At 34.5% G+C, this 26,519-nt stretch overlaps 7 protein-coding genes across 7 annotated transcripts; 6 read left to right on the top strand and 1 right to left on the bottom strand.

The window, feature by feature from the left end:
* The first annotated feature begins 560 nt into the window (after positions 1-560).
* On the top strand, positions 561-1,379 carry LOC132915766 (sterol regulatory element-binding protein 2-like). Its single transcript, XM_060975575.1, has 2 exons — positions 561-741; positions 819-1,379. The coding sequence occupies exons 1-2, from the start codon at positions 622-624 to the stop codon at positions 1,170-1,172; spliced, it is 474 nt and encodes a 157-aa protein (XP_060831558.1). The 5' UTR covers positions 561-621; the 3' UTR covers positions 1,173-1,379.
* Positions 1,380-1,851: 472 nt separating this feature from the next.
* On the top strand, positions 1,852-4,906 carry LOC132915760 (sterol regulatory element-binding protein 2-like). Its single transcript, XM_060975570.1, has 4 exons — positions 1,852-2,034; positions 2,153-2,460; positions 4,109-4,264; positions 4,342-4,906. Exons 1-4 carry the CDS (start codon positions 1,977-1,979, stop codon positions 4,693-4,695), a joined length of 876 nt encoding a protein of 291 aa, XP_060831553.1. The 5' UTR covers positions 1,852-1,976; the 3' UTR covers positions 4,696-4,906.
* A 2,852-nt stretch (positions 4,907-7,758) lies between these two features.
* On the top strand, positions 7,759-8,581 carry LOC132915771 (sterol regulatory element-binding protein 2-like). Its single transcript, XM_060975578.1, has 2 exons — positions 7,759-7,940; positions 8,018-8,581. Exons 1-2 carry the CDS (start codon positions 7,821-7,823, stop codon positions 8,369-8,371), a joined length of 474 nt encoding a protein of 157 aa, XP_060831561.1. The 5' UTR covers positions 7,759-7,820; the 3' UTR covers positions 8,372-8,581.
* Positions 8,582-10,099: 1,518 nt separating this feature from the next.
* Positions 10,100-11,110, top strand: LOC132915764 (sterol regulatory element-binding protein 2-like). Its single transcript, XM_060975574.1, has 2 exons — positions 10,100-10,472; positions 10,550-11,110. Exons 1-2 carry the CDS (start codon positions 10,353-10,355, stop codon positions 10,901-10,903), a joined length of 474 nt encoding a protein of 157 aa, XP_060831557.1. The 5' UTR covers positions 10,100-10,352; the 3' UTR covers positions 10,904-11,110.
* A 438-nt stretch (positions 11,111-11,548) lies between these two features.
* LOC132915755 (uncharacterized) lies at positions 11,549-12,242 on the top strand. The gene is made up of 2 exons (XM_060975564.1): positions 11,549-11,765; positions 11,884-12,242. The coding sequence occupies exons 1-2, from the start codon at positions 11,549-11,551 to the stop codon at positions 12,225-12,227; spliced, it is 561 nt and encodes a 186-aa protein (XP_060831547.1). The 3' UTR covers positions 12,228-12,242.
* A 7,577-nt stretch (positions 12,243-19,819) lies between these two features.
* Positions 19,820-22,237, bottom strand: LOC132915778 (putative serine protease K12H4.7). The gene is made up of 8 exons (XM_060975585.1): positions 22,080-22,237; positions 21,810-22,010; positions 21,501-21,736; positions 21,285-21,420; positions 20,901-21,214; positions 20,694-20,826; positions 20,440-20,609; positions 19,820-20,367 (listed from the first exon to the last, which is right to left on the bottom strand). The coding sequence occupies exons 2-8, from the start codon at positions 21,938-21,940 to the stop codon at positions 20,258-20,260; spliced, it is 1,230 nt and encodes a 409-aa protein (XP_060831568.1). The 5' UTR covers positions 21,941-22,010; positions 22,080-22,237; the 3' UTR covers positions 19,820-20,257.
* Positions 22,238-25,185: 2,948 nt separating this feature from the next.
* LOC132915754 (uncharacterized) lies at positions 25,186-26,475 on the top strand. Its single transcript, XM_060975563.1, has one exon. It carries the CDS (start codon positions 25,186-25,188, stop codon positions 26,473-26,475), a length of 1,290 nt encoding a protein of 429 aa, XP_060831546.1.
* The last annotated feature ends 44 nt before the right edge of the window (positions 26,476-26,519 follow it).

Below are 26,519 nucleotides of genomic sequence, written 5' to 3'. Positions count from 1 at the left end.
AAAACAGTATTTATGAAAGACTTAATAGGTGTTTAGAAATCTAAAGACATCATTTTAAACATTTATTAAAATAATTTTCACTTTGGAATACATTTATACATATATTTTTCCCCTCCTTTCTTCTCTGTTTACCTTCTGGAGTTTCTCTTGAGAGAAACACGTATTTTTTACCATAACTCTTTAACTGTGCAAAGTCAAAAAATATTCAAGTTAAATATTATTCTTATATATATTTAATAAGATAAATATTAAATATTATAAATATTTAATAAGAGCTCTTTGAATAAAGAAATGTTAATATCTCACTCCATTTGAAATTAAAGGGATTCTCTTTACCTATGTATAGTAGTCTTCCTAAAAAATTTTTTACATACCAGATGATTTATCAACTCCTTTGTCCTTAATTTAAAAAGAAATGAAATGATTTCTAAGAATTTGGCTTATAATATTTTACAGGATGGTAGAAAATGGAATCAAAACTTTTTCTTAGGGATAGATAGCATTTAACAGCTCCTGAATCCAACAAATCAATCAAATCTACAAAATTAATAATAATTTTCTTATTAGCTTTGATTATTGTTTTAGCTTACTCAATTGTGGATTTGTGATTGGTTACTTGAAATGCGAACTACACTTTGGCAGGAATTAGATAACGATTTAGAAAAATTAACTACAAATATATCTCTTGGAGGTTTTCAACGTGATTTAGCTTGTTTGAGACAATTATGTCAACATATTCCAGTAAGTTTATATATATTTTCTAATATTATAATTTATAAGTTAATTATTGTTTTTAACAATTGTCACGTACTTTTTAGTCTACTTTAGCAAGAGTATTTGTTTATGAAGCCACAACACGTATAATGGCGGGAGCAACACCAGTGAAAACTCAAATATTGTTAGACCGTAGCTTACATCACAGAAATTCACGTTCTTCAATTATCCGTGGAAAAGATCGTTCACAAGATCAATATACTGGAGAAAGAGAACACGCGGTAGCTTTATGTTTAGCTTGCCGACATTTACCTCCACTATTATTAGCCTCTCCTGGAGAACGTGCAGGCATGCTTGCAGAAGCTGCTAAAACTCTTGAGAGGGTAGGAGATATAAAGAGACTTCAAGAATGTTACAAATTAATGAGGCAATTAGGACCAGCTATCTCTGCTAACTGATATATTACTGGTATAAGAATATACCTCATTCAATCTTGTCTTTTACATGGGTTTATCTTTTTCATGACTCATTATTGTACCAGGTATGTAAATATGAAACCGGAATTTTTATATAGAAAATACACGTTTATTGTATGAAAATGATTAAAAATATTTTATTCGAAGTATTGCCCATCGCTAGCTATACATTTTTCCCACCTGTCTGGCTATTGGTGGATGCCACGTCAAAAAAACTGTGTCTCTTTTTAGGCAAACCAGTCATCGAGCCATTTTCGTAAGAAGCGAAGTGCTGGTCAGAAAGTGCGTGTCCCATCGATACAAATAAATAGTAATCGAACGGAGCCAAGTCTGGTGAGTAAGCCGCGTGCGAAAGTATTTCCCAACTGAACGCTTCGATCGTTTCCTTGACCGGTTTTGCTGTATGCGATGGTGCATTATCATGGAGCAAAATTACTTTGTGTTGCCTTTTTTCATATTCTGGTCGTTTTTCACGCAAAGCTCGATTCAAATCGATCGTTTGTTGTCGGTAGCGCTCAGTATTAACGGTTTCGCCAGGTTTTAACAGCTCATGATAGATCACATCCTTCTGATCCCACCAAACACAGAGCATCGTTTTCCGTCCATAGCGATTTGTTCTTGTAGCCGATGTCGGTGGTAAAGCTGATATCAACTGGTAAAGCTGATCCTTTATCGTATGCTTCACGTGCATATAGAGATTATTTAATCGGACATTGTTTACGTATTTTAACCGGTACTGTTGGAGATGCTCATTTATCTTCAATATTAGAATATGGACAAACTATTATGGCTTCTGCTGGAATAGATGCTGGATTTTTATGTACTGACAAAGTTACAGTTACACGTAAGTTTAAATAAAATCTTGTTTAATGAGTTCATTGGTGGTATTGGATGGCATTAAATTTCTTTCTTCCTTTTTTTTCTTTAACTAATAAATAGAATTTGGTGAATCAATGTTTTAGATTGCGAAGATGAAATTGGATTATGGTGGGGAGCAGTTATATATCTGGCAGCATGTTGGAGATTGAAAGAAGACGATTCACAAGCATGGAGCATTGTTGAAAGCAAATTTCCTTATGAAAAATGTTATCAACTTTGCAATAATAATAATAGTATTAGTCCACTACCATATATTGTTTTAAATGCTTTGCAAGCAACAAAAGCGACTACTAAATCAGTCTCTATGCGTTTTATTGATCAGGCAGGAATATTGCTTGAACAATGTTTGGTTTATTATAATTGCAAGCAACAGTCATCCCAAAACGTTTTGGTAAGATATTTAAATATTATGTTTATAATATATTAATATATTCAATTCTTTTATACAAAAATTATTATAATTACTTATATCTTTTTGCAATGCTTTTATTTTACACAGATAATAAATTTAGAAATTATGAAGTAATAAATTATATAACATATGATTCGAATACGGAAATAGAATATTTAATTTTTTTTATATTTTTTGAAATTTATGATTTTCGAAAAATCTGTTTTTATGTTATTTATCTTCTCAAAATGAATATCATTACACTTTTTTTCATAAAACAAAAGAAAATGATCAAATAATGAATTATATATGTAGTAACTTTAAGTATATTGTTTAATTCTCACAAAATTAAAGGTGTCTGGTAACAATAGTTTTTATGCATATATTTATGCAATTGCTTACTTGTTACAAGTGAGCACTCTAGTGGCATTGCATGAAATATAACTATGCAGTACTTCTAGAGTGAAACTCCTGTGGCAGGTCTCAGCGTCATATGTGGTAGATAAATATATATATACAGGGTAGACGAAATAAAATGTTATAGACTGTTTTCTTATAAACTATTGTACATATTTTCTTTCTTTCCTAAATTAAACATGATAGCGGGGTAATCATTTGGAGTGCAATCAATTTTTTTAAGACTACTAAGAAAAGTTTAAAGGCAGCCTCCTTCATTTATCTTAAATGCATTTTCTTCGTTTAGGTAACTCATATCAAACAGAGTAACATTTACTTAAAACATTTCTTTTTATTCTGCACAATTAAAGAGATTTAATAAATAATTCAATGCAGTTCTAGATACATTTAGAGACAAGAATATATTTCAACTCTTTTTATAAACATATTTTTTTACCTATTTGTTTGATAATAGAAAGGTAATTTCTTGAAATATTTTATGAACAATGTAAATTTTAAATTCTTTAGAGAGATGAACCGTACTATTTAATCATCTTCTCATATGATGATTAAATATTTAATATATCCTACAATAAAGGAAAATATAAACTTAAAAGTATTTACTGCGCATACACATTGGTTATTTCATTAACGCTATGAAATGCTTAAAACAGTATTTATGAAAGACTTAATAGGTGTTTAGAAATCTAAAGACATCATTTTAAACATTTATTAAAATAATTTTCACTTTGGAATACATTTATACATATATTTTTCCCCTCCTTTCTTCTCTGTTTACCTTCTGGAGTTTCTCTTGAGAGAAACACGTATTTTTTACCATAACTCTTTAACTGTGCAAAGTCAAAAAATATTCAAGTTAAATATTATTCTTATATATATTTAATAAGATAAATATTAAATATTATAAATATTTAATAAGAGCTCTTTGAATAAAGAAATGTTAATATCTCACTCCATTTGAAATTAAAGGGATTCTCTTTACCTATGTATAGTAGTCTTCCTAAAAAATTTTTTACATACCAGATGATTTATCAACTCCTTTGTCCTTAATTTAAAAAGAAATGAAATGATTTCTAAGAATTTGGCTTATAATATTTTACAGGATGGTAGAAAATGGAATCAAAACTTTTTCTTAGGGATAGATAGCATTTAACAGCTCCTGAATCCAACAAATCAATCAAATCTACAAAATTAATAATAATTTTCTTATTAGCTTTGATTATTGTTTTAGCTTACTCAATTGTGGATTTGTGATTGGTTACTTGAAATGCGAACTACACTTTGGCAGGAATTAGATAACGATTTAGAAAAATTAACTACAAATATATCTCTTGGAGGTTTTCAACGTGATTTAGCTTGTTTGAGACAATTATGTCAACATATTCCAGTAAGTTTATATATATTTTCTAATATTATAATTTATAAGTTAATTATTGTTTTTAACAATTGTCACGTACTTTTTAGTCTACTTTAGCAAGAGTATTTGTTTATGAAGCCACAACACGTATAATGGCGGGAGCAACACCAGTGAAAACTCAAATATTGTTAGACCGTAGCTTACATCACAGAAATTCACGTTCTTCAATTATCCGTGGAAAAGATCGTTCACAAGATCAATATACTGGAGAAAGAGAACACGCGGTAGCTTTATGTTTAGCTTGCCGACATTTACCTCCACTATTATTAGCCTCTCCTGGAGAACGTGCAGGCATGCTTGCAGAAGCTGCTAAAACTCTTGAGAGGGTAGGAGATATAAAGAGACTTCAAGAATGTTACAAATTAATGAGGCAATTAGGACCAGCTATCTCTGCTAACTGATATATTACTGGTATAAGAATATACCTCATTCAATCTTGTCTTTTACATGGGTTTATCTTTTTCATGACTCATTATTGTACCAGGTATGTAAATATGAAACCGGAATTTTTATATAGAAAATACACGTTTATTGTATGAAAATGATTAAAAATATTTTATTCGAAGTATTGCCCATCGCTAGCTATACATTTTTCCCACCTGTCTGGCTATTGGTGGATGCCACGTCAAAAAAACTGTGTCTCTTTTTAGGCAAACCAGTCATCGAGCCATTTTCGTAAGAAGCGAAGTGCTGGTCAGAAAGTGCGTGTCCCATCGATACAAATAAATAGTAATCGAACGAAGCCAAGTCTGGTGAGTAAGCCGCGTGCGAAAGTATTTCCCAACTGAACGCTTGTCTGGTAACAATAGTTTTTATGCATATATTTATGCAATTGCTTACTTGCTACAAGTCTGTATAGTAGCTGTGTTGCATGAAATATGACTATGCAATACTTCTACAATGCAACTCCTGTGGCAGGTCTCAGCGTCATATGAGGTGGATAAATATTTATATATATACAGTGCGTGTCCCATCGATACAAATAAATAGTAATCGAACGGAGCCAAGTCTGGTGAGTAAGCCGCGTGCGAAAGTATTTCCCAACTGAACGCTTGTCTGGTAACAATAGTTTTTATGCATATATTTATGCAATTGCTTACTTGCTACAAGTCTGTATAGTAGCTGTGTTGCATGAAATATGACTATGCAATACTTCTACAATGCAACTCCTGTGGCAGGTCTCAGCGTCATATGAGGTGGATAAATATTTATATATATACAGTGCGTGTCCCATCGATACAAATAAATAGTAATCGAACGGAGCCAAGTCTGGTGAGTAAGCCGCGTGCGAAAGTATTTCCCAACTGAACGCTTGTCTGGTAACAATAGTTTTTATGCATATATTTATGCAATTGCTTACTTGTTACAAGTGAGCACTCTAGTGGCATTGCATGAAATATAACTATGCAGTACTTCTAGAGTGAAACTCCTGTGGCAGGTCTCAGCGTCATATGTGGTAGATAAATATACAGGGTGCGCCGTTAGAATCCGGACAAAAGAAGTTTTGTGCAGAAAGTTGTTTATTTAAGTCAATACACAAAAACACATGAAAATGTTGTTATATCTCATTTAAAGGGTCCTTGCTGAGAACTTTTATTCTATGTAACCACCCTCTGCCTCTATGACCTGCTCTATTCTTGCTCTAAAGCGCGAGCACGCTGACTTCAACTGGTCGCGTTTAATTGTCGCGAATTCTGACTCGATAGCAGCTCGTAGGGAGTTGACGTTGGGGTGCCTGTATTTATTAGTTTGTCTCTCGATAACGCCCCACACGTAATAGTCCAATGGGTTTAGGTCGGGACTGTTAGGAGGCCAGAAATCTTTCGACCAAAACATGTCCACATTGTCAGAGAGCCAATTTTGAACAAGATGACTTGTGTGAGCAGGTGCGCCATCTTGTTGAAATAAATACGGCCTTCCAGAAGCCGTAATTTCCATCCACGGCTTTATTACTGTCTTCAGGACCTCCAAATAAACCTCCTTTGTGATTCTTTCGCCTTTTTGGAAGAAGTGCGGAGGCATGACGTCGCCCTCACTTGAGACAACGCTCAAAACGTGAACACTTGCTGGAAATTTGGTTTTGCCCACAACAGGAACATCTTCGAGATTGTGGGCCAGCCAACGGTCGTTCCTCCGATTCACTTTGGCATCCACCCGGCGCGAAGACTTTCTATAATCGCCGCTCTTCTATCGTATTCCGGGTTTTGCTTAACGAGTTCTGTCATTTTGAGGTTATAGAAGACTTATTGACATATTTAACTAACTTCAGAGTCAATCAGCACAAACATCTGAATTCTAATATGGTGGGAACTACAAATTAAATTCTGTCCGAATTCTAACGGCGCACCCTGTATATATACAGGGTAGACGAAATAAAATGTTATAGACTGTTTTCTTATAAACTATTGTACATATTTTCTTTCTTTCCTAAATTAAACATGATAGCGGGGTAATCATTTGGAGTGCAATCAATTTTTTTAAGACTACTAAGAAAAGTTTAAAGGCAGCCTCCTTCATTTATCTTAAATGCATTTTCTTCGTTTAGGTAACTCATATCAAACAGAGTAACATTTACTTAAAACATTTCTTTTTATTCTGCACAATTAAAGAGATTTAATAAATAATTCAATGCAGTTCTAGATACATTTAGAGACAAGAATATATTTCAACTCTTTTTATAAACATATTTTTTTACCTATTTGTTTGATAATAGAAAGGTAATTTCTTGAAATATTTTATGAACAATGTAAATTTTAAATTCTTTAGAGAGATGAACCGTACTATTTAATCATCTTCTCATATGATGATTAAATATTTAATATATCCTACAATAAAGGAAAATATAAACTTAAAAGTATTTACTGCGCATACACATTGGTTATTTCATTAACGCTATGAAATGCTTAAAACAGTATTTATGAAAGACTTAATAGGTGTTTAGAAATCTAAAGACATCATTTTAAACATTTATTAAAATAATTTTCACTTTGGAATACATTTATACATATATTTTTCCCCTCCTTTCTTCTCTGTTTACCTTCTGGAGTTTCTCTTGAGAGAAACACGTATTTTTTACCATAACTCTTTAACTGTGCAAAGTCAAAAAATATTCAAGTTAAATATTATTCTTATATATATTTAATAAGATAAATATTAAATATTATAAATATTTAATAAGAGCTCTTTGAATAAAGAAATGTTAATATCTCACTCCATTTGAAATTAAAGGGATTCTCTTTACCTATGTATAGTAGTCTTCCTAAAAAATTTTTTACATACCAGATGATTTATCAACTCCTTTGTCCTTAATTTAAAAAGAAATGAAATGATTTCTAAGAATTTGGCTTATAATATTTTACAGGATGGTAGAAAATGGAATCAAAACTTTTTCTTAGGGATAGATAGCATTTAACAGCTCCTGAATCCAACAAATCAATCAAATCTACAAAATTAATAATAATTTTCTTATTAGCTTTGATTATTGTTTTAGCTTACTCAATTGTGGATTTGTGATTGGTTACTTGAAATGCGAACTACACTTTGGCAGGAATTAGATAACGATTTAGAAAAATTAACTACAAATATATCTCTTGGAGGTTTTCAACGTGATTTAGCTTGTTTGAGACAATTATGTCAACATATTCCAGTAAGTTTATATATATTTTCTAATATTATAATTTATAAGTTAATTATTGTTTTTAACAATTGTCACGTACTTTTTAGTCTACTTTAGCAAGAGTATTTGTTTATGAAGCCACAACACGTATAATGGCGGGAGCAACACCAGTGAAAACTCAAATATTGTTAGACCGTAGCTTACATCACAGAAATTCACGTTCTTCAATTATCCGTGGAAAAGATCGTTCACAAGATCAATATACTGGAGAAAGAGAACACGCGGTAGCTTTATGTTTAGCTTGCCGACATTTACCTCCACTATTATTAGCCTCTCCTGGAGAACGTGCAGGCATGCTTGCAGAAGCTGCTAAAACTCTTGAGAGGGTAGGAGATATAAAGAGACTTCAAGAATGTTACAAATTAATGAGGCAATTAGGACCAGCTATCTCTGCTAACTGATATATTACTGGTATAAGAATATACCTCATTCAATCTTGTCTTTTACATGGGTTTATCTTTTTCATGACTCATTATTGTACCAGGTATGTAAATATGAAACCGGAATTTTTATATAGAAAATACACGTTTATTGTATGAAAATGATTAAAAATATTTTATTCGAAGTATTGCCCATCGCTAGCTATACATTTTTCCCACCTGTCTGGCTATTGGTGGATGCCACGTCAAAAAAACTGTGTCTCTTTTTAGGCAAACCAGTCATCGAGCCATTTTCGTAAGAAGCGAAGTGCTGGTCAGAAAGTGCGTGTCCCATCGATACAAATAAATAGTAATCGAACGGAGCCAAGTCTGGTGAGTAAGCCGCGTGCGAAAGTATTTCCCAACTGAACGCTTGTCTGGTAACAATAGTTTTTATGCATATATTTATGCAATTGCTTACTTGTTACAAGTCTGCATAGTAGCTGTGTTGCATGAAATATGACTATGCAATACTTCTACAATGCAACTCCTGTGGCAGGTCTCAGCGTCATATGAGGTGGATAAATATTTATATATATACAGTGCGTGTCCCATCGATACAAATAAATAGTAATCGAACGGAGCCAAGTCTGGTGAGTAAGCCGCGTGCGAAAGTATTTCCCAACTGAACGCTTGTCTGGTAACAATAGTTTTTATGCATATATTTATGCAATTGCTTACTTGTTACAAGTGAGCACTCTAGTGGCATTGCATGAAATATAACTATGCAGTACTTCTAGAGTGAAACTCCTGTGGCAGGTCTCAGCGTCATATGTGGTAGATAAATATATATATACAGGGTAGACGAAATAAAATGTTATAGACTGTTTTCTTATAAACTATTGTACATATTTTCTTTCTTTCCTAAATTAAACATGATAGCGGGGTAATCATTTGGAGTGCAATCAATTTTTTTAAGACTACTAAGAAAAGTTTAAAGGCAGCCTCCTTCATTTATCTTAAATGCATTTTCTTCGTTTAGGTAACTCATATCAAACAGAGTAACATTTACTTAAAACATTTCTTTTTATTCTGCACAATTAAAGAGATTTAATAAATAATTCAATGCAGTTCTAGATACATTTAGAGACAAGAATATATTTCAACTCTTTTTATAAACATATTTTTTTACCTATTTGTTTGATAATAGAAAGGTAATTTCTTGAAATATTTTATGAACAATGTAAATTTTAAATTCTTTAGAGAGATGAACCGTACTATTTAATCATCTTCTCATATGATGATTAAATATTTAATATATCCTACAATAAAGGAAAATATAAACTTAAAAGTATTTACTGCGCATACACATTGGTTATTTCATTAACGCTATGAAATGCTTAAAACAGTATTTATGAAAGACTTAATAGGTGTTTAGAAATCTAAAGACATCATTTTAAACATTTATTAAAATAATTTTCACTTTGGAATACATTTATACATATATTTTTCCCCTCCTTTCTTCTCTGTTTACCTTCTGGAGTTTCTCTTGAGAGAAACACGTATTTTTTACCATAACTCTGTAACTGTGCAAAGTCAAAAAATATTCAAGTTAAATATTATTCTTATATATATTTAACAAGATAAATATTAAATATTATAAATATTTAATAAGAGCTCTTTGAATAAAGAAATGTTAATATCTCACTCCATTTGAAATTAAAGGGATTCTCCTTACCTATGTATAGTAGTCTTCCTAAAAAATTTTTTACATACCAGATGATTTATCAACTCCTTTGTCCTTAATTTAAAAAGAAATGAAATGATTTCTAAGAATTTGGCTTATAATATTTTACAGGATGGTAGAAAATGGAATCAAAACTTTTTCTTAGGGATAGATAGCATTTAACAGCTCCTGAATCCAACAAATCAATCAAATCTACAAAATTAATAATAATTTTCTTATTAGCTTTGATTATTTTTTTAGCTTACTCAATTGTGGATTTGTGATTGGTTACTTGAAATGCGAACTACACTTTGGCAGGAATTAGATAACGATTTAGAAAAATTAACTACAAATATATCTCTTGGAGGTTTTCAACGTGATTTAGCTTGTTTGAGACAATTATGTCAACATATTCCAGTAAGTTTATATATATTTTCTAATATTATAATTTATAAGTTAATTATTGTTTTTAACAATTGTCACGTACTTTTTAGTCTACTTTAGCAAGAGTATTTGTTTATGAAGCCACAACACGTATAATGGCGGGAGCAACACCAGTGAAAACTCAAATATTGTTAGACCGTAGCTTACATCACAGAAATTCACGTTCTTCAATTTTCTGTGGAAAAGATCGTTCACAAGATCAATATACTGGAGAAAGAGAACACGCGGTAGCTTTATGTTTAGCTTGCCGACATTTACCTCCACTATTATTAGCCTCTCCTGGAGAACGTGCAGGCATGCTTGCAGAAGCTGCTAAAACTCTTGAGAGGGTAGGAGATATAAAGAGACTTCAAGAATGTTACAAATTAATGAGGCAATTAGGACCAGCTATCTCTGCTAACTGATATATTACTGGTATAAGAATATACCTCATTCAATCTTGTCTTTTACATGGGTTTATCTTTTTCATGACTCATTATTGTACCAGGTATGTAAATATGAAACCGGAATTTTTATATAGAAAATACACGTTTATTGTATGAAAATGATTAAAAATATTTTATTCGAAGTATTGCCCATCGCTAGCTATACATTTTTCCCACCTGTCTGGCTATTGGTGGATGCCACGTCAAAAAAACTGTGTCTCTTTTTAGGCAAACCAGTCATCGAGCCATTTTCGTAAGAAGCGAAGTGCTGGTCAGAAAGTGCGTGTCCCATCGATACAAATAAATAGTAATCGAACGGAGCCAAGTCTGGTGAGTAAGCCGCGTGCGAAAGTATTTCCCAACTGAACGCTTCGATCGTTTCCTTGACCGGTTTTGCTGTATGCGATGGTGCATTATCATGGAGCAAAATTACTTTGTGTTGCCTTTTTTCATATTCTGGTCGTTTTGCACGCAAAGCTTGATTCAAATCGATCGTTTGTTGTCGGTAGCGCTCAGTATTAACGGTTTCGCCAGGTTTTAACAGCTCATGATAGATCACATCCTTCTGATCCCACCAAACACAGAGCATCGTTTTCCGTCCATAGCGATTTGTTCTTGTAGCCGATGTCGGTGGTAAAGCTGATATCAACTGGTAAAGCTGATCCTTTATCGTATGCTTCACGTGCATATAGAGATTATTTAATCGGACATTGTTTACGTATTTTAACCGGTACTGTTGGAGATGCTCATTTATCTTCAATATTAGAATATGGACAAACTATTATGGCTTCTGCTGGAATAGATGCTGGATTTTTATGTACTGACAAAGTTACAGTTACACGTAAGTTTAAATAAAATCTTGTTTAATGAGTTCATTGGTGGTATTGGATGGCATTAAATTTCTTTCTTCCTTTTTTTTCTTTAACTAATAAATAGAATTTGGTGAATCAATGTTTTAGATTGCGAAGATGAAATTGGATTATGGTGGGGAGCAGTTATATATCTGGCAGCATGTTGGAGATTGAAAGAAGACGATTCACAAGCATGGAGCATTGTTGAAAGCAAATTTCCTTATGAAAAATGTTATCAACTTTGCAATAATAATAATAGTATTAGTCCACTACCATATATTGTTTTAAATGCTTTGCAAGCAACAAAAGCGACTACTAAATCAGTCTCTATGCGTTTTATTGATCAGGCAGGAATATTGCTTGAACAATGTTTGGTTTATTATAATTGCAAGCAACAGTCATCCCAAAACGTTTTGGTAAGATATTTAAATATTATGTTTATAATATATTAATATATTCAATTCTTTTATACAAAAATTATTATAATTACTTATATCTTTTTGCAATGCTTTTATTTTACACAGATAATAAATTTAGAAATTATGAAGTAATAAATTATATAACATATGATTCGAATACGGAAATAGAATATTTAATTTTTTTTATATTTTTTGAAATTTATGATTTTCGAAAAATCTGTTTTTATGTTATTTATCTTCTCAAAATGAATATCATTACACTTTTTTTCATAAAACGAAAGAAAATGATCAAATAATGAATTATATATGTAGTAACTTTAAGTATATTGTTTAATTCTCACAAAATTAAAAGTGTCTGGTAACAATAGTTTTTATGCATATATTTATGCAATTGCTTACTTGTTACAAGTGAGCACTCTAGTGGCATTGCATGAAATATAACTATGCAGTACTTCTACAGTGCAACTCCTGTGGCAGGTCTCAGCGTCATATGTGGTAGATAAATATATATATACAGGGTAGACGAAATAAAATGTTATAGACTGTTTTCTTATAAACTATTGTACATATTTTCTTTCTTTCCTAAATTAAACATGATAGCGGGGTAATCATTTGGAGTGCAATCAATTTTTTTAAGACTACTAAGAAAAGTTTAAAGGCAGCCTCCTTCATTTATCTTAAATGCATTTTCTTCGTTTAGGTAACTCATATCAAACAGAGTAACATTTACTTAAAACATTTCTTTTTATTCTGCACAATTAAAGAGATTTAATAAATAATTCAATGCAGTTCTAGATATATTTAGAGACAAGAATATATTTCAACTCTTTTTATAAACATATTTTTTTACCTATTTGTTTGATAATAGAAAGGTAATTTCTTGAAATATTTTATGAACAATGTAAATTTTAAATTCTTTAGAGAGATGAACCGTACTATTTAATCATCTTCTCATATGATGATTAAATATTTAATATATCCTACAATAAAGGAAAATATAAACTTAAAAGTATTTACTGCGCATACACATTGGTTATTTCATTAACGCTATGAAATGCTTAAAACAGTATAAAATTGTGTCAATTACAGATATCTTTCTGTAGCAATATTTCTGGGTAATAGAAACAGTGTGATTTCCAGCAAGGAAAAAAGATATTATTTCCATGAAAAGTAGACGAAGGTATTCATTGAGAATTTACCCCATTTTATTCATATGACATTTGACATTTCTAAAATAGTTTTTACATCACAAAAAAAAAAAAAAAAAGAAGAAGAAAAAAATCGTGAAGCTACCCAGAAAGATAACAAAATATTATCGAATGTGCCGCTTAATGATACGCTAATTCTATAATGAAAGCACAATACCTTTAAAATTTTCTTAAATTTCGTTATAAACTTTCAAAACTGCCTAATAAAATACTTCTTATGATATTTAATACGTGAAACAGTTCTCTGCCTACGTTTCGTTTTCTTAATTATATTCATAGAAATATGAATTTGTATAAATATCAACAGCCTGTACATGATCATTTCCGTTTTTTTTCTATATGGTTTTCTTTGATGTTTACTCGAATTTTCTCTCTCCTCTTTCTCTTTCTACCTTTTTTAGAAGCGTTCTTTTACTCGTCGATGTCATACCAAGCCTTGACATTGTTAATTAATGTAAGACCTAGGGGACGACTTCCAATGAACTTCGAGTGGCAATGCCGCCGTCGCGATGGATTCACGTTTCTTCGTTAGGTACGAACCGTGTATAGTAATTAATGACATGTTCCGCCGACTCATAGCGTTCTTTTTATTCGTTCTTTCTGCGATCTTTTTCTACCGTCGAGTGTACATAGAAGGTATGAGCCGTTTCGTTAAGCTCTGTATGTGCATTCGTTTCCATAGATTTTCAAATGTTTTATGCTTTTTCAAATTCAAAAGTGTCGTGGGAATTAAGGGAAATCCTCCAATGCTATTTGGAAATATTGATTTTCTCATTTAATTTATGCGTTTTTCTTTCTTAATGAGAAAAGTTGGTGATATCTTCAAACCTTTATATCTCTATCTTCAAATAAGGTTAATATAATATAAGGTCAATAATAAGGTTTAAGGTTAAGGACGCTGCGTTCGCTTAACTTCAAATTTTAAATCGAAATCTAATAAATATTTAACAGAATTTTTTCTCACTATATTTTGAACAATATTACACATTTCTGAAATCAATTATTTCATATAGAAGGACGTAGCAATATCAAAGTTTAAATTACTATAATCCTACTAAGATATCTCGTTACTGTAACTTCTTCAACATCCCCGTAAAATAGCTGAAAATGAAAAAGATATATCTGCCTGTAACAACGTATATTCGTATTAACTACCTTATCCAACTGTCGTGGCATTGTTTCGCACAAGAATATAACATGGAATGCAATCATACGAGACTAAACGTATGAATTTTCTCTTTCCGTTCCAGATCGCAGACCATTACCCTGATGTATGCATGATCCGTGTAAGCGGATATAAATATCGGCGCGAGAACAACAACGAGGTCCACCGACCTCCGGTCCTCGAAATATTTTATTCTCCGCTGCCCGAAGGAAGCGAGATTGTATTGGATTTCGAACAAATAGCAACCGGTGGAGTAGTGGCCGCTCCGGCCACAATTAGGACACATAACAGAAGGGGTAAGGTCCTTCGGCTTTACATTTTTCTCTTATCTTATTTTCAAACAACTTATAGGTAGGCCAAATATAAAATACTGTGTCCGGACGGACACGATTTTCTGATTACAGGTGTGCAATACCACGGACCGGAACGGCTTATATGACAAGAAGTTCGCCGTATTAGTACTAAATGCTTTAGATGTAGATGTTTTAGATGTAGATGTTATACATACATGTTTTGCGTGTTAAAATAAAATATAATAAAATGTCGTGTAAGTGTTGTAACCGTAGGATTTGATGTTTATTACTGTAAATTACTGTATAGTTATGCAAAATAAAAGAAACTCCTACGGTATGTCGATTTTCTTTCGATTTTCCCTTTATCATTATATTATCTATATTATATATGTGTAATATACGTCATGGTTCTAAAGCAACAGAAGCTTCACAGTAAAAATCAAGGACGCACATTCCGAAGCCAAAGACATCAAAGCAGGTGTTCCACAAGGAAGCGTCCTAGGACCCATACTATACACACTATACACGGCCAACATTCCAACAACTACCAATAGCAAAATACTGACATTCGCGGACGACACAGCCGTGCTAGTCAGACACACTAACCCTGTAACAGCAGCCACAATACTACAAGAGCACATCACAAAAATAGAAAAGTGGCTACAAGACAAACAAATCAAAGCTATCCCTAACAAATGCAACCACATCACATTCACATTGAGAAAACAGATAACACCAAACATCTTCCTGAACGGCACGCAAATAACACAAACAAGGCAAGTCAAATACCTTGGACTTTACATAGATACACACTTCACATGGGGAGCACGAGGCGGGTATGGGTTCTCAGTGCGTAGCATCATACCCTGAGAAACCCCGATGTATCTGATGTTCACCTATAGTCGGGTGGCGGCTGGCCGGCGCTGTGGCGCCCGTCAGATCGCTGATCCGGTGCGGAGAACTTCGGAGAAGTTGGTGGGCCCATATCTGTCAAGACCACTCACCTCGCCTTCACGCGGGGCTCCCCGTCACCCTGCATCGGTCCCGACCGGGGTAGGGTGCGAAAGAGTGAGTGGCACCAAGACGAGAAAGCACCAAGACGATAAAACAAACCCTTTATGATGGAGATAATGATGATATGTCGGAAAATATAAATAATGAAGTTTACGGTGCAGGGGAGGGATACCCCAGTACCGGCGCAGACGTGGGTGGACAAGCGGGCTCCGCTGTGTCGTTAGCTTGTGACCGTGGCCGGATGGGGGTGGACCACCAGGCCCCCATTCATGTTATCACGACTGGTGAGGAGGAAGAAGGAGACATTGAAATGGAAGAGGCTCCGATAGAATAAGCTACATCAAAGGAAGGTACCGCGAAGGCGGATAGGAAGGAACGGGACAAGGAGAAGCGAGCCGAAAAAGAAAAGATAAGAAGCAGGAACGGAAGTAGAAGTAGTAGTCGGGAGGGGAAGTTGTCATCATCCTCCCCACCCGCAGTAAAAACGCTGACCGCTGTGGACGATAGCGAGATCTTTCGGGTCCCCAGAAGAGTAGGGGAGAGAGGGAAATCAAAGGATGGAGTAAGATCGAGGGATAGTTCCAGAGAACAGTCGAGAGCGAGAGCTGACTCGATATCTGAAACCCGATCGGAGGACGAGGAATCAGTGGCCTCGATCACCTCCAGGGGTAAGATGCAGAAGATAATCGGACCGGAAGTGTCGGACCGGCTGAAGGCCTCACCAAGGGATGTCGGCGCTGAAGTCCTGCGCCATCAGGCAGAAGTCCTAAGGGTGGCAGTCAGGTCCTCTAATCTAAAGGGGACGTACATTAGAACCCATAGAGACGCTACGGAATACACTGTTGCGGCATGGTCTCACCAGACTTCCGCCTTTCCAATGCCGGACTTCCTAGACGAAAGGACGAGGGAGGCGTGCAAGGCGAAGTTGGAATCAATGGAAAGAAGGATTGAGGACATGGTAAGAACAATGAACGAGTTCCAGAAGGGAACAACAGGGGCAGCGGTACCAACGGAATCGGACAGGCAGAGCAGCCCAATAAAGGATCGCGGAAGAGATGATGTAAGGCCTGAAATGGAGGCCCTGAAAAAGAAGTTTGAAAGAAGATTGAAATGATAAAAACATTTTGGACATTAGCACCACAGTCGACCTGGTGTAATCAGTACAAAGAGGAAGTCTTCGGCTAATGTACCCACGATGCCATTACACAGATGTATGTAACATTACTCTTCCTCGCCGATAGTCGGCATTCTAACTATCGGCCTTCGGCACGACGTTTTTTCGGTTATAAATATGATATTTATAAATTTATTTATAAATATGATATTTGTAACCGAAAAAACTTCGTGCCTGTTGAAATTAACATTTCACAGGACGACTATTATCTGATTTAACAAAATCGTCCTACCGATAAATTTCTAGTTTCAAAATTCACTAAAAAAATAAATATCATATTTATAACCGAAAAAACTTCGTGCCTGTTGAAATTAACATTTCACAGGACGACTATTATCTGATTTAACAAAATCGTCCTACCGATAAATTTCTAGTTTCAAAATTCACTAAAAAAATAAATATCATATTTATAACCGAAAAAACTTCGTGCCTGTTGAAATTAACATTTCACACGATGATGATTATCTGATTTAACAAAACATTTCTACCGATAAAACATTAGTTTTCTAGAAAACTACTTCTGTACATCAATTTAACAAATTACCATTCAATAGTCTTATTCGACTAATGTTCTATATAAAATAGAAAAATTGTACAACTTATCATTTTGTCAACCTACAGATATTACCAGTAAATCATTATGCATAAAGGTCTCGAAGTTGAAATAATAATAAATATTTGTTAAACTATTCACACGGAAATCGCGGCAGAAGCAGCAAGCATTACCGACACCGTGCATCTCCAGATTGCAATACCGTGGCCAGCTTTGGAAGCAGTTCCTCTGAGAGTCGAGGAGGACTGAATCGATATTACCGTCAAGCTTGGGAAAATCTGCATGAGACGGCCGGTCATAAGACCAATCATCCTCCTCTTCGTCGCAAGGAGACCCTGGATGAACCAGGATACCGAGAAAATTACCGTGGCAACAACACCGAGAGAGATGGTTCAGAATTAGTTGCGAGCGATGTAGCCACGTACCCGTCTAACAAGCACGCCAGCATTTCTGACAAGAAACGCCATCATCATCATCATCATCATCACCACGGTAACTCTACGCCCGAGTGGAGGCAGTCTCAGTCTCATCACAGATACTAAACATAAAATCGGTTACCTAGAACCGTTTATTTTTTTGAGATTTTCGGTGAATCGATTATTGTGACGAGTCGCGATTAGATCACGAGCAAGTTGTATTTTTTATGCTGTATGCATATTTTATAAATGGTGACGCACTGGAAGATGATGACTTTATGTTAGGAAATACGTACAAAATGTAAGGTAAATTTCCTTCAATATAGAGTTTTAATTTCAGCAAATGTATTTTTGATTATTTGTTGAAAGATATAATTAATTGAATGTTTATTTGGTAATATTTGGATTTAAAAATATTTGTACAGACAAATTTGTTTACATAAGTGAAATACTTCTTGTGTATGTGTATTTTTATATATAAGAACATCTCTTTTTTATTTCTTCAATACAGTAGTATGTGAATTTTATATATTGATCTGATTCTTTAAGAAAAAAATTGATGAATTCATACATTGCTTTAATTTCAATTTTAATTTCTAAATAACTTTATTTTTTATAGAAAAGCACATCTATCTCAAAATCTTTTGAGGTGGATCGTTGACATTTTCTATAATATTCTAGATCTAAATTACACATATACATTTTGAAACATGTATAAAATCTTGTGTTTAAAATTCAACTAACTGTTTCTAGTAATTCAGCTAATTCTGAGTTAGAATATCAAAAATGTATATTGTTTTCCATTTACAATTCAAAGTTTACTTAGAAGAATGTATATTTAACATGAATTATAAATCTTTGTCCCAAATTTTTTCAAGAAATATGTATATGTATATCTAATATTCTTAGAACAATATTTTGTAGTCATTTGACGAAGAAATTAGTAAAATAAAATATTACCAAATGCATATATATCATAACAAACGTTTGACAAATATTTAAAATCATTTTTTTTTAGAAATAAAGTTTCATGTGGATAAATTTTCTTATATTTCATCTTCTTTTTAGCATTAAATCACCATCCATCCATGTATTCTGCTATATCATTTATGAAATAATTTGTAACTCCATTTAAAATGGAAACTTAAAAGAACATGGTGAACAATTCAAACGTTGCGTAGGAGAATTTTTAAGCGTGATTCATAGATAGAAAAACTAATTCATCCTACATTTATTGTTCTGTTATACAGTAAATTATTTACGACTACCTTGTTACGTAATGTAAATACCGTATACTGCAGTAGCGTAAGTCAAAGATGAAAGTTGTGAATGTAGGAGGATCACGAGTTGATCGAAGGATATGCCAAAAAAATGAGAAAGTAATATATGTATATGTATAATTACTGATCAAACGAATTCTAATAATTTTTAAACGAATTCGATACAAACTATTATAAGAATGTTCGATTATAATAGGATTGACAATATTTTATGAAAATCATACGCATACTCGGTTGATCAATATCTGTAATGGGCACCTTGGCCTCGCCTTAAAGGAATCGAACAAACTCATAACGAAACGATATTCGAAGATGGTACCGTTAAGGAAAGGCCGACGCTATACATATCAGAATCAAAATTCATTTAGTTATGGTGCTCATTTTAAGACACTTTGCACTTATTCAAATTCATGTCGGATCTGTTTTTGCAGATTTTAAAACACCTTAATTAATTATTTGTGTTTAGTATTATTTTAACCAGTTGAACATCTTTTCTCATGCTTGTCAAGAATAAAACATATATAATTAATAGATATGTATTTATTCATTGACTGACGTAAGATATTCGTAGTAAGTTTGTACATGTATTTATTTAATACTTCAGTAATCTACAAAAAATTGTAATAGTGCCATTATGGGCAAACTTGTTTAATTGTATCTATACATGCATTCTAGTTGTTTAAACATAAACACAGAATGGTGAACACTCGTGTATCTTCAGTAACTTGTTATGTACGTACATAGTTAGTTTTAGTCTTAGTTATGCACGAATTGTTTCAACTAAAAATATTTATGTATCATAATTGTTTCACAGAAGTTCATAAAGGAAAATACAAATTGTTCAAAAAGTTAATAAGATAAATTTAATTCTTTTAATACATCATTTTTGTTTAAAAAAATAAAAAACTACTTATCATAAAGTAGTTAAATGTAGCACACACAGCGTTAAAAATATCATATTTAATTATGCAGCCATTCATCTATTAAATGTCCAACCTCAACTCTGGCAGCTTTCAACTGAAGTGGATCATTTTTGGAAGGAGGATACATGTTGGCACAATGAGCAGTACCTATGGTCATAATAATAAATAAATTTTTTGTATTACACGAAAAATGAAAAATTTCAATTAATATGTACACACCATCAATATAAATGACAGGTATTTGCGGATTTGCTGATTTTGTAATTCCCAAAACATGCCAAGGATCAATTGATCCATGTACAAATACTACATTTGTAGTCTTTAAATCTAATCCTCCATACAGAATATTTGTTCTATTCACTGCCGAATTCAGCAAATGAATATTGTACCTGTTAGAATACGGAAATGTTATAATTTTATAGCTAATGATTTATCATAATTGAGAAATGTATTTATCGTAATTTTAAATAAACCTTGGGCCAAATATATCAATGCATTGTTGCACAAAGAAATCTACTGGGAAAGTTTCACTAAATAATTTTGGGCGTGCTGTCGAAGTTTGAAAGAATCCAAATTCTGTACACGTTTGGTACGTCCATTGACGTCCTACAAGAAATATATTTTAAAATACAATAAATAAAAATTAAAACAGCAATAGTATAAGTAAAAAAATACATTACCCCCTTCTGCTTCTTCGCTAGCCCATGTTATGTTCCGAAGATTATGAATCATTTTATTATACATATAATCCAAACACTTTTTTTCTGATGCCTGTAATATTTTAGTGCTCAAAATTGCAAGTCTGTCAATAGCAATACCCAATGTTTCGTTCGTTAATATATCGCAGGCACTATCGATAGTTAAATTAGCCATTGCGGAATTATTACGATTGTCTTTATTGTACTGTACAATACCAGCAAAGATGCTTGCTATTGTTTCATACAAATTCGAAATATCATTACGTTTGGTATGTTCGTTGATTGGATCACATAAACTATAAGTAAAAATAATTTTTCAATAATGATATATTTGATTTGTAAATGAAGAATTTTACTTTTACTTACATAAATTTTTTAGCTATTCCTTGTTGACCGATAGGACGATGTAACATTATATGAAATTGTTTGTTTGCTTCTAGTATTGCATTTACACATGCTTCAGAATATTCTTTGAGGGCATTTTCAACAACAACAAAGTATTCTATAAAGTATAATTATTAATATAAAACACTTCTGTTTTAAATAAAATATTTTTTATATTTAAGTGTATCTTATATTTACCCTGAAAATCAATTTCTGCTAATAAAGGACCACTAGCAGAAACAGCCCCGTGTACTAAATGAGGATATTTATTACGCAACCAAGCAGCTAATGATCCAGCATATGATCCTCCAAATGCAATCCATTTAGTACCAGCTGGTAACTTGTAATTAATATTCATGAATTCTATAAAGTAAGCCAAATCTGCAAGTGCCTGTTGCGATGAAAGATACATTAAATTTTTCACGCCGAGATCCCTGCAGATAACAAAAACGTAACATTATAACTTAAAATGTATCAATTATATATTTTATAAACAATGTTACATACGAAGTAGGATGACTTTGTCCATAAAAGCGGTGTTCCACTTGAAAACATAGCGCCCCAAATTGCTTAGCATATTCGATCCATTGACCTTCTGCCATCCATTTAGCATTTGCTGCAGCTTCACCACTTATCATCAAAAATACTGGACCACCTTTCTTATAGTGCTCTCCAACCTAACCCCAACCTAACGTTTACGAAATATCTCTGAAAAAATAATAAAAAGATTTATATTATAAAATAAAAATTAAGAAATATTTAATATATTCTTATTACCTGTTGCCAAACACGCGCATCAGTTGGATCAAAGTGATCTAGAAACTGTGTAAACCATTCAGCACTTGGAAGTTCATGATCTTCAGATAAAATTGGAGCACCTAGATTACCATATTTGCTTCGACCCCTCATAAAAGTCTACTAGTAAAGAAGACAAACGGGCATTGCTGAAAGAAGAAACAGTTGATATAGATATATCAAATGCCAGTTAAAAGTAGTTCAATTGTTTTATTATCAGAACCTACGCAAAGCAATATTATTCCAAATTTAATGTAATTTTTATATAGGTAATAGTTTGCCAGAAAGAGTGCAGGTCGTACTTTATGAACAAATAATATTTCCTTTGTGCATCAAAATTGAAGATTGTGAGGCTGAACTGAACAAGTGCCTTGTATATATCCTGTTTATTAAACTATGAATTTGATAACTTAGTGTAAAGATATAGAAGGGATTCGGAAATTCAAATAGTTCACTTTATTCAACACACAACAGTTATACACATATGTTATACTCTGAAGACCTCGTAAACCTACTCGCATCTTATTTAAAATTGTTGAAATGTACAGACATAATAGACATATAGACAATAGTTGACATGTACAGTGATTCACGAACATGAGTTTGGATCTTATTAAATTTACTTTATAATATAACAGTATTTGAATTTATATTTATTTTTTTAAACTCTTTTTAAACAGTTTCTAGGGGTTCAATTTCGAAAAACGCCCAAACACGTGTTCGTTTATTTCTAGTGGAAAGTTTGTACGTCGAATTTCAGGTTTCTAAACTTAGTGGACATAGAGATACGGTTACCCTGTAAAAAATTAGACCTCTTTTTGCCCCTTTGGGATCTGTAGTTTCCATAAATTATTCTTTACTTCATGTCTACATCATAAAAGAAGTATACTGTGCAAATTTAAGGTACACTGGTTTCTAGGCACACTGGTTTGGACTGTGCGATTGACGAGTAGGTCAATCATTTCTGTAGTATAGAAAAAGGCATAGAATTTATTATTCTTTATCTTTATATTAAAATAGAATTATACTATTAAGCTTTATGGAATCTATATTCGACACAATAGATCTTTATATTAAAATAGATATATATATATATCTATATATAAATACATATATATATATATATATATATATATATATATATATATATGTGTATATATGAATGCAACTGTATTCTACAGTTGAGAGTGGAATATGTGTAGAAGCATGTGAATGTAGAACACAGCTGCATTCAATGAGCCACCCCGGTTCTACCGGAACCGCACGGGGAGCGACCATTTCGCAGCATCGATTAGTAGAATCGTAGTTACCCCTCTCGCTGACGCGTTCCCCCATGACCGGCTCTCGCCGGGAAAGGTCGTAACAATGTGTTTGGACTAGTTAACTAGTTAACCAGTACATTTGTTTTCTTTTTATCCGTATTTTGTAGTTTCCGTTTTCTTAGTGTAAATGTAATGTGGTTGCATTTACTGGGGTTTTTATTTATTTGTTTTTGATTTGTAGCCATTTTTCTATTTTTGTGATGTGCTCTTGCAGTAATGTGGCTGCTGTTTCTGGATTAATGTACCTGACTAGTACAGCCTTGTCGTCCGCAAATGTCAGTATTTTGCTGTTGGTAGATGTTGGCGTGTCGACCGTGTATAATGTGCATAATATCGAGCCTAAGACGCTTCCTTGCGGTATCCCTGCCTTGATGTTTTTTTAATTCAGAATATACATCTTTTATTTTTACTGTAAAGTTGCTTAGGTATGATTTGAGTGAGCGGTGGATTTGTTGCAGGAAGTGTTTTTTGATTGTTTGTAAGAGCCTTTCATGGAAATCACTAGTGAGATTAGAAGTTAAAGCGTGTTACGTCGACCGACTCTCTACCTGAGCCGGACCTCACATCGCGGACGGATGGCAGCCAGATGCCCGCACATCCTTATCGCATACTCTTGAAAACACTCGCAGCCTGACTATAAATCTCAGAAAACTCTGGCGAAAGTCTTTCATCGCAAACAAGGACTTTTCCAAGAAAGCGTTTTCTAAGGTTTCTGGTTAACGTCTAGAAAACACGTGAACGCTAAGTGTTCACACGTGCGATGCCTCCTACTCCCAACTTTCCATCGAGGGTGGCTAATACCCTTCCTAGTCTATCGATAGTCTTACTAACCAATAGAAACAATTTCTATTACCCTCACTTCTCCAACCAAAAACTGTCATCAACAAATCAGATGATTCCGTGCGTTAGACACACCCTTCCTTAGCTCACCTCCGACACAGCATCGTCACGATCAAGTCAGTTCGTCTTCGTCCTCAAATCAGTCACTACGTCTACAACTATCGCTCAGTCCAACAAACTCACTGAGAAGCACCGTAAAGTCGCAATCTAACATTCGAACCGATCAGTCGCAGTCGAAAACTCTCTGTACGGTCGCGTCCAAATTAATCACATTGTATAATATCTAACTCGAACACTCTAGTGGTAACCTCCGACACCATCTAAACCGATCTCTTATATACATTGTAAGTGATTCTGATATAAATATATATATTTATTCTACAATAGTAGAATAAGTTGCACTCATTGAATCATCCCGGTTATCCTAAACGAAACGCGGGAAGCGACCATTTCGCGGCGTCGATTAACCGAATCGTAGCGAGAATTTACGACTCTCGCTGACGCGTTTCCTCGCGACCGCGTCTCTCCGCGAACGGTCGCAACATTTGGTCCTTCGAGCCGGATCACGTGTCAGTGAAAAGGTGGACTTATCAGTGAACATACAGTGCCACGTGAATCCATCATAATTGGCGGAAGCGTTACCACTCCAGCGAGGCCAGGCGCATCACCTTCGAAGAGGTACAACCCGTTGGTCGAAGAACGCAACCACTCAACCTCCCGCCGCAGCGGGACAATCAGCAACATCGCAAGTACAACCATTTCAACTTCTCTACCATTGTGTCACCTTCGGGAAGGATCACCTTTCTCGCGAAGCGCACATCAACCACAGTCCGCTGCATAGTAACAAGCGATATCTTGCCGTCGGAACAACGTCGGTCTCATACCGCAACTCCAAGGTAAGCCCAATCAAAGTATCGAAATCAGCAATGGCGCCCAATCTAGAAGAGCGCACAAAACAGTTGATATTAAAACGAGAGGCGTTCAGAAAAGAATTAGAGGTAGCTCGCGCAATACTCGACAGTTATGAGGAAGGGGGCCCTATCCACACCATCCAACGTACTTTGAAAGAGTTAGAGATAGAATTCGCATCATTCAAAAAGAATCAGTGTGACCTAGACGATAGGGAAGAAGGCCCGACACAGCAAGATCGCGTGAATTTACAACGGACATTCTATACTATCTTCGGGGACGCGTCGGCCATCATTGACACCGCAACGAAACAATCAGAGCCGACGATCCGAGTTCCGACTTCGAACATTTCCTCGCCGGAACCCATCGAGTTGCCAAAAATTCAGTTACCCACGTTTTCGGGTGCTTACGAGGACTGGCCAGGTTTCGCGAATCAATTTCGTAACACGGTTCACGACAACCCACGAATCGACGACTGCAAACGTTTGACATATCTTCGATCCTGCTTAACGGGCGCCGCGGCGCTAACCATACCATCTTTGAATAACGTAGCAACCAATTATTCCGCCGCGTGGGCAATACTAGAGAAAAGGTATAACAGGCCAGAGAAGATCGTGCAGAGACACCTGCAAGAGATATTCAACACAGGCCTCGCATCGCGCACAGCACACCTAGACCTGCAATCCTACGCGACCAAACTAGAATGGCATTACAAGGCATTAGAGTCGCTCGGACATTTGACGGCAGACTCCGTGCTATTATATCTATGCACCTTTAGATTAGACCGGGATACCGATCTCATCTGGAAGGATAAAACACAACACACACCGTTCCCCACATTCACGGAATTCCTCAATTTCTTGAACGATCGGAGTCTACTCAGCGAACCCTCAAGGACGACGCGCCAGCCACGCGGGCAGGCGTTTGTCACATCACGATCGTCATCAATTTGTCCAATGTGTAGCGGACCGCACAAGATCTGGACTTGTAGAACCTTTAGAACGAAAACCATCGAAGAGCGCATCAGGGCCGCCGAAGAAATATCGGCATGCACCAACTGTCTGACGACAGGACATACACTCCCACAGTGTTCCGCCGGATCCTGTCGCATTTGCGGACAACGTCATCACACCCTTCTTCATAGATCCGATGCTCAGACTACGGATCGAACCAATTCCAGCAACGAAGAGCCCGCAACGACACCCCCAGGCAAAGGCAGAAGTCCTTCGAAACACCCAACTAGTACATCACCGAATCAATCGTACCCTAGTCCAGTATCCGATATCCAACAACAAATCACACAATGACAACCACAGACCGACGCGACTCGGAAAACCGAATCACTGCTCAT

The sequence above is a fragment of the Bombus pascuorum genome, unplaced genomic scaffold, assembly GCF_905332965.1.
Source record: "Bombus pascuorum unplaced genomic scaffold, iyBomPasc1.1, whole genome shotgun sequence".
NCBI lineage: Eukaryota > Metazoa > Arthropoda > Insecta > Hymenoptera > Apidae > Bombus > Bombus pascuorum.
Note: the sequence above shows the minus strand (reverse complement) of the source record. Positions and strands in the feature narration are given on the sequence as shown.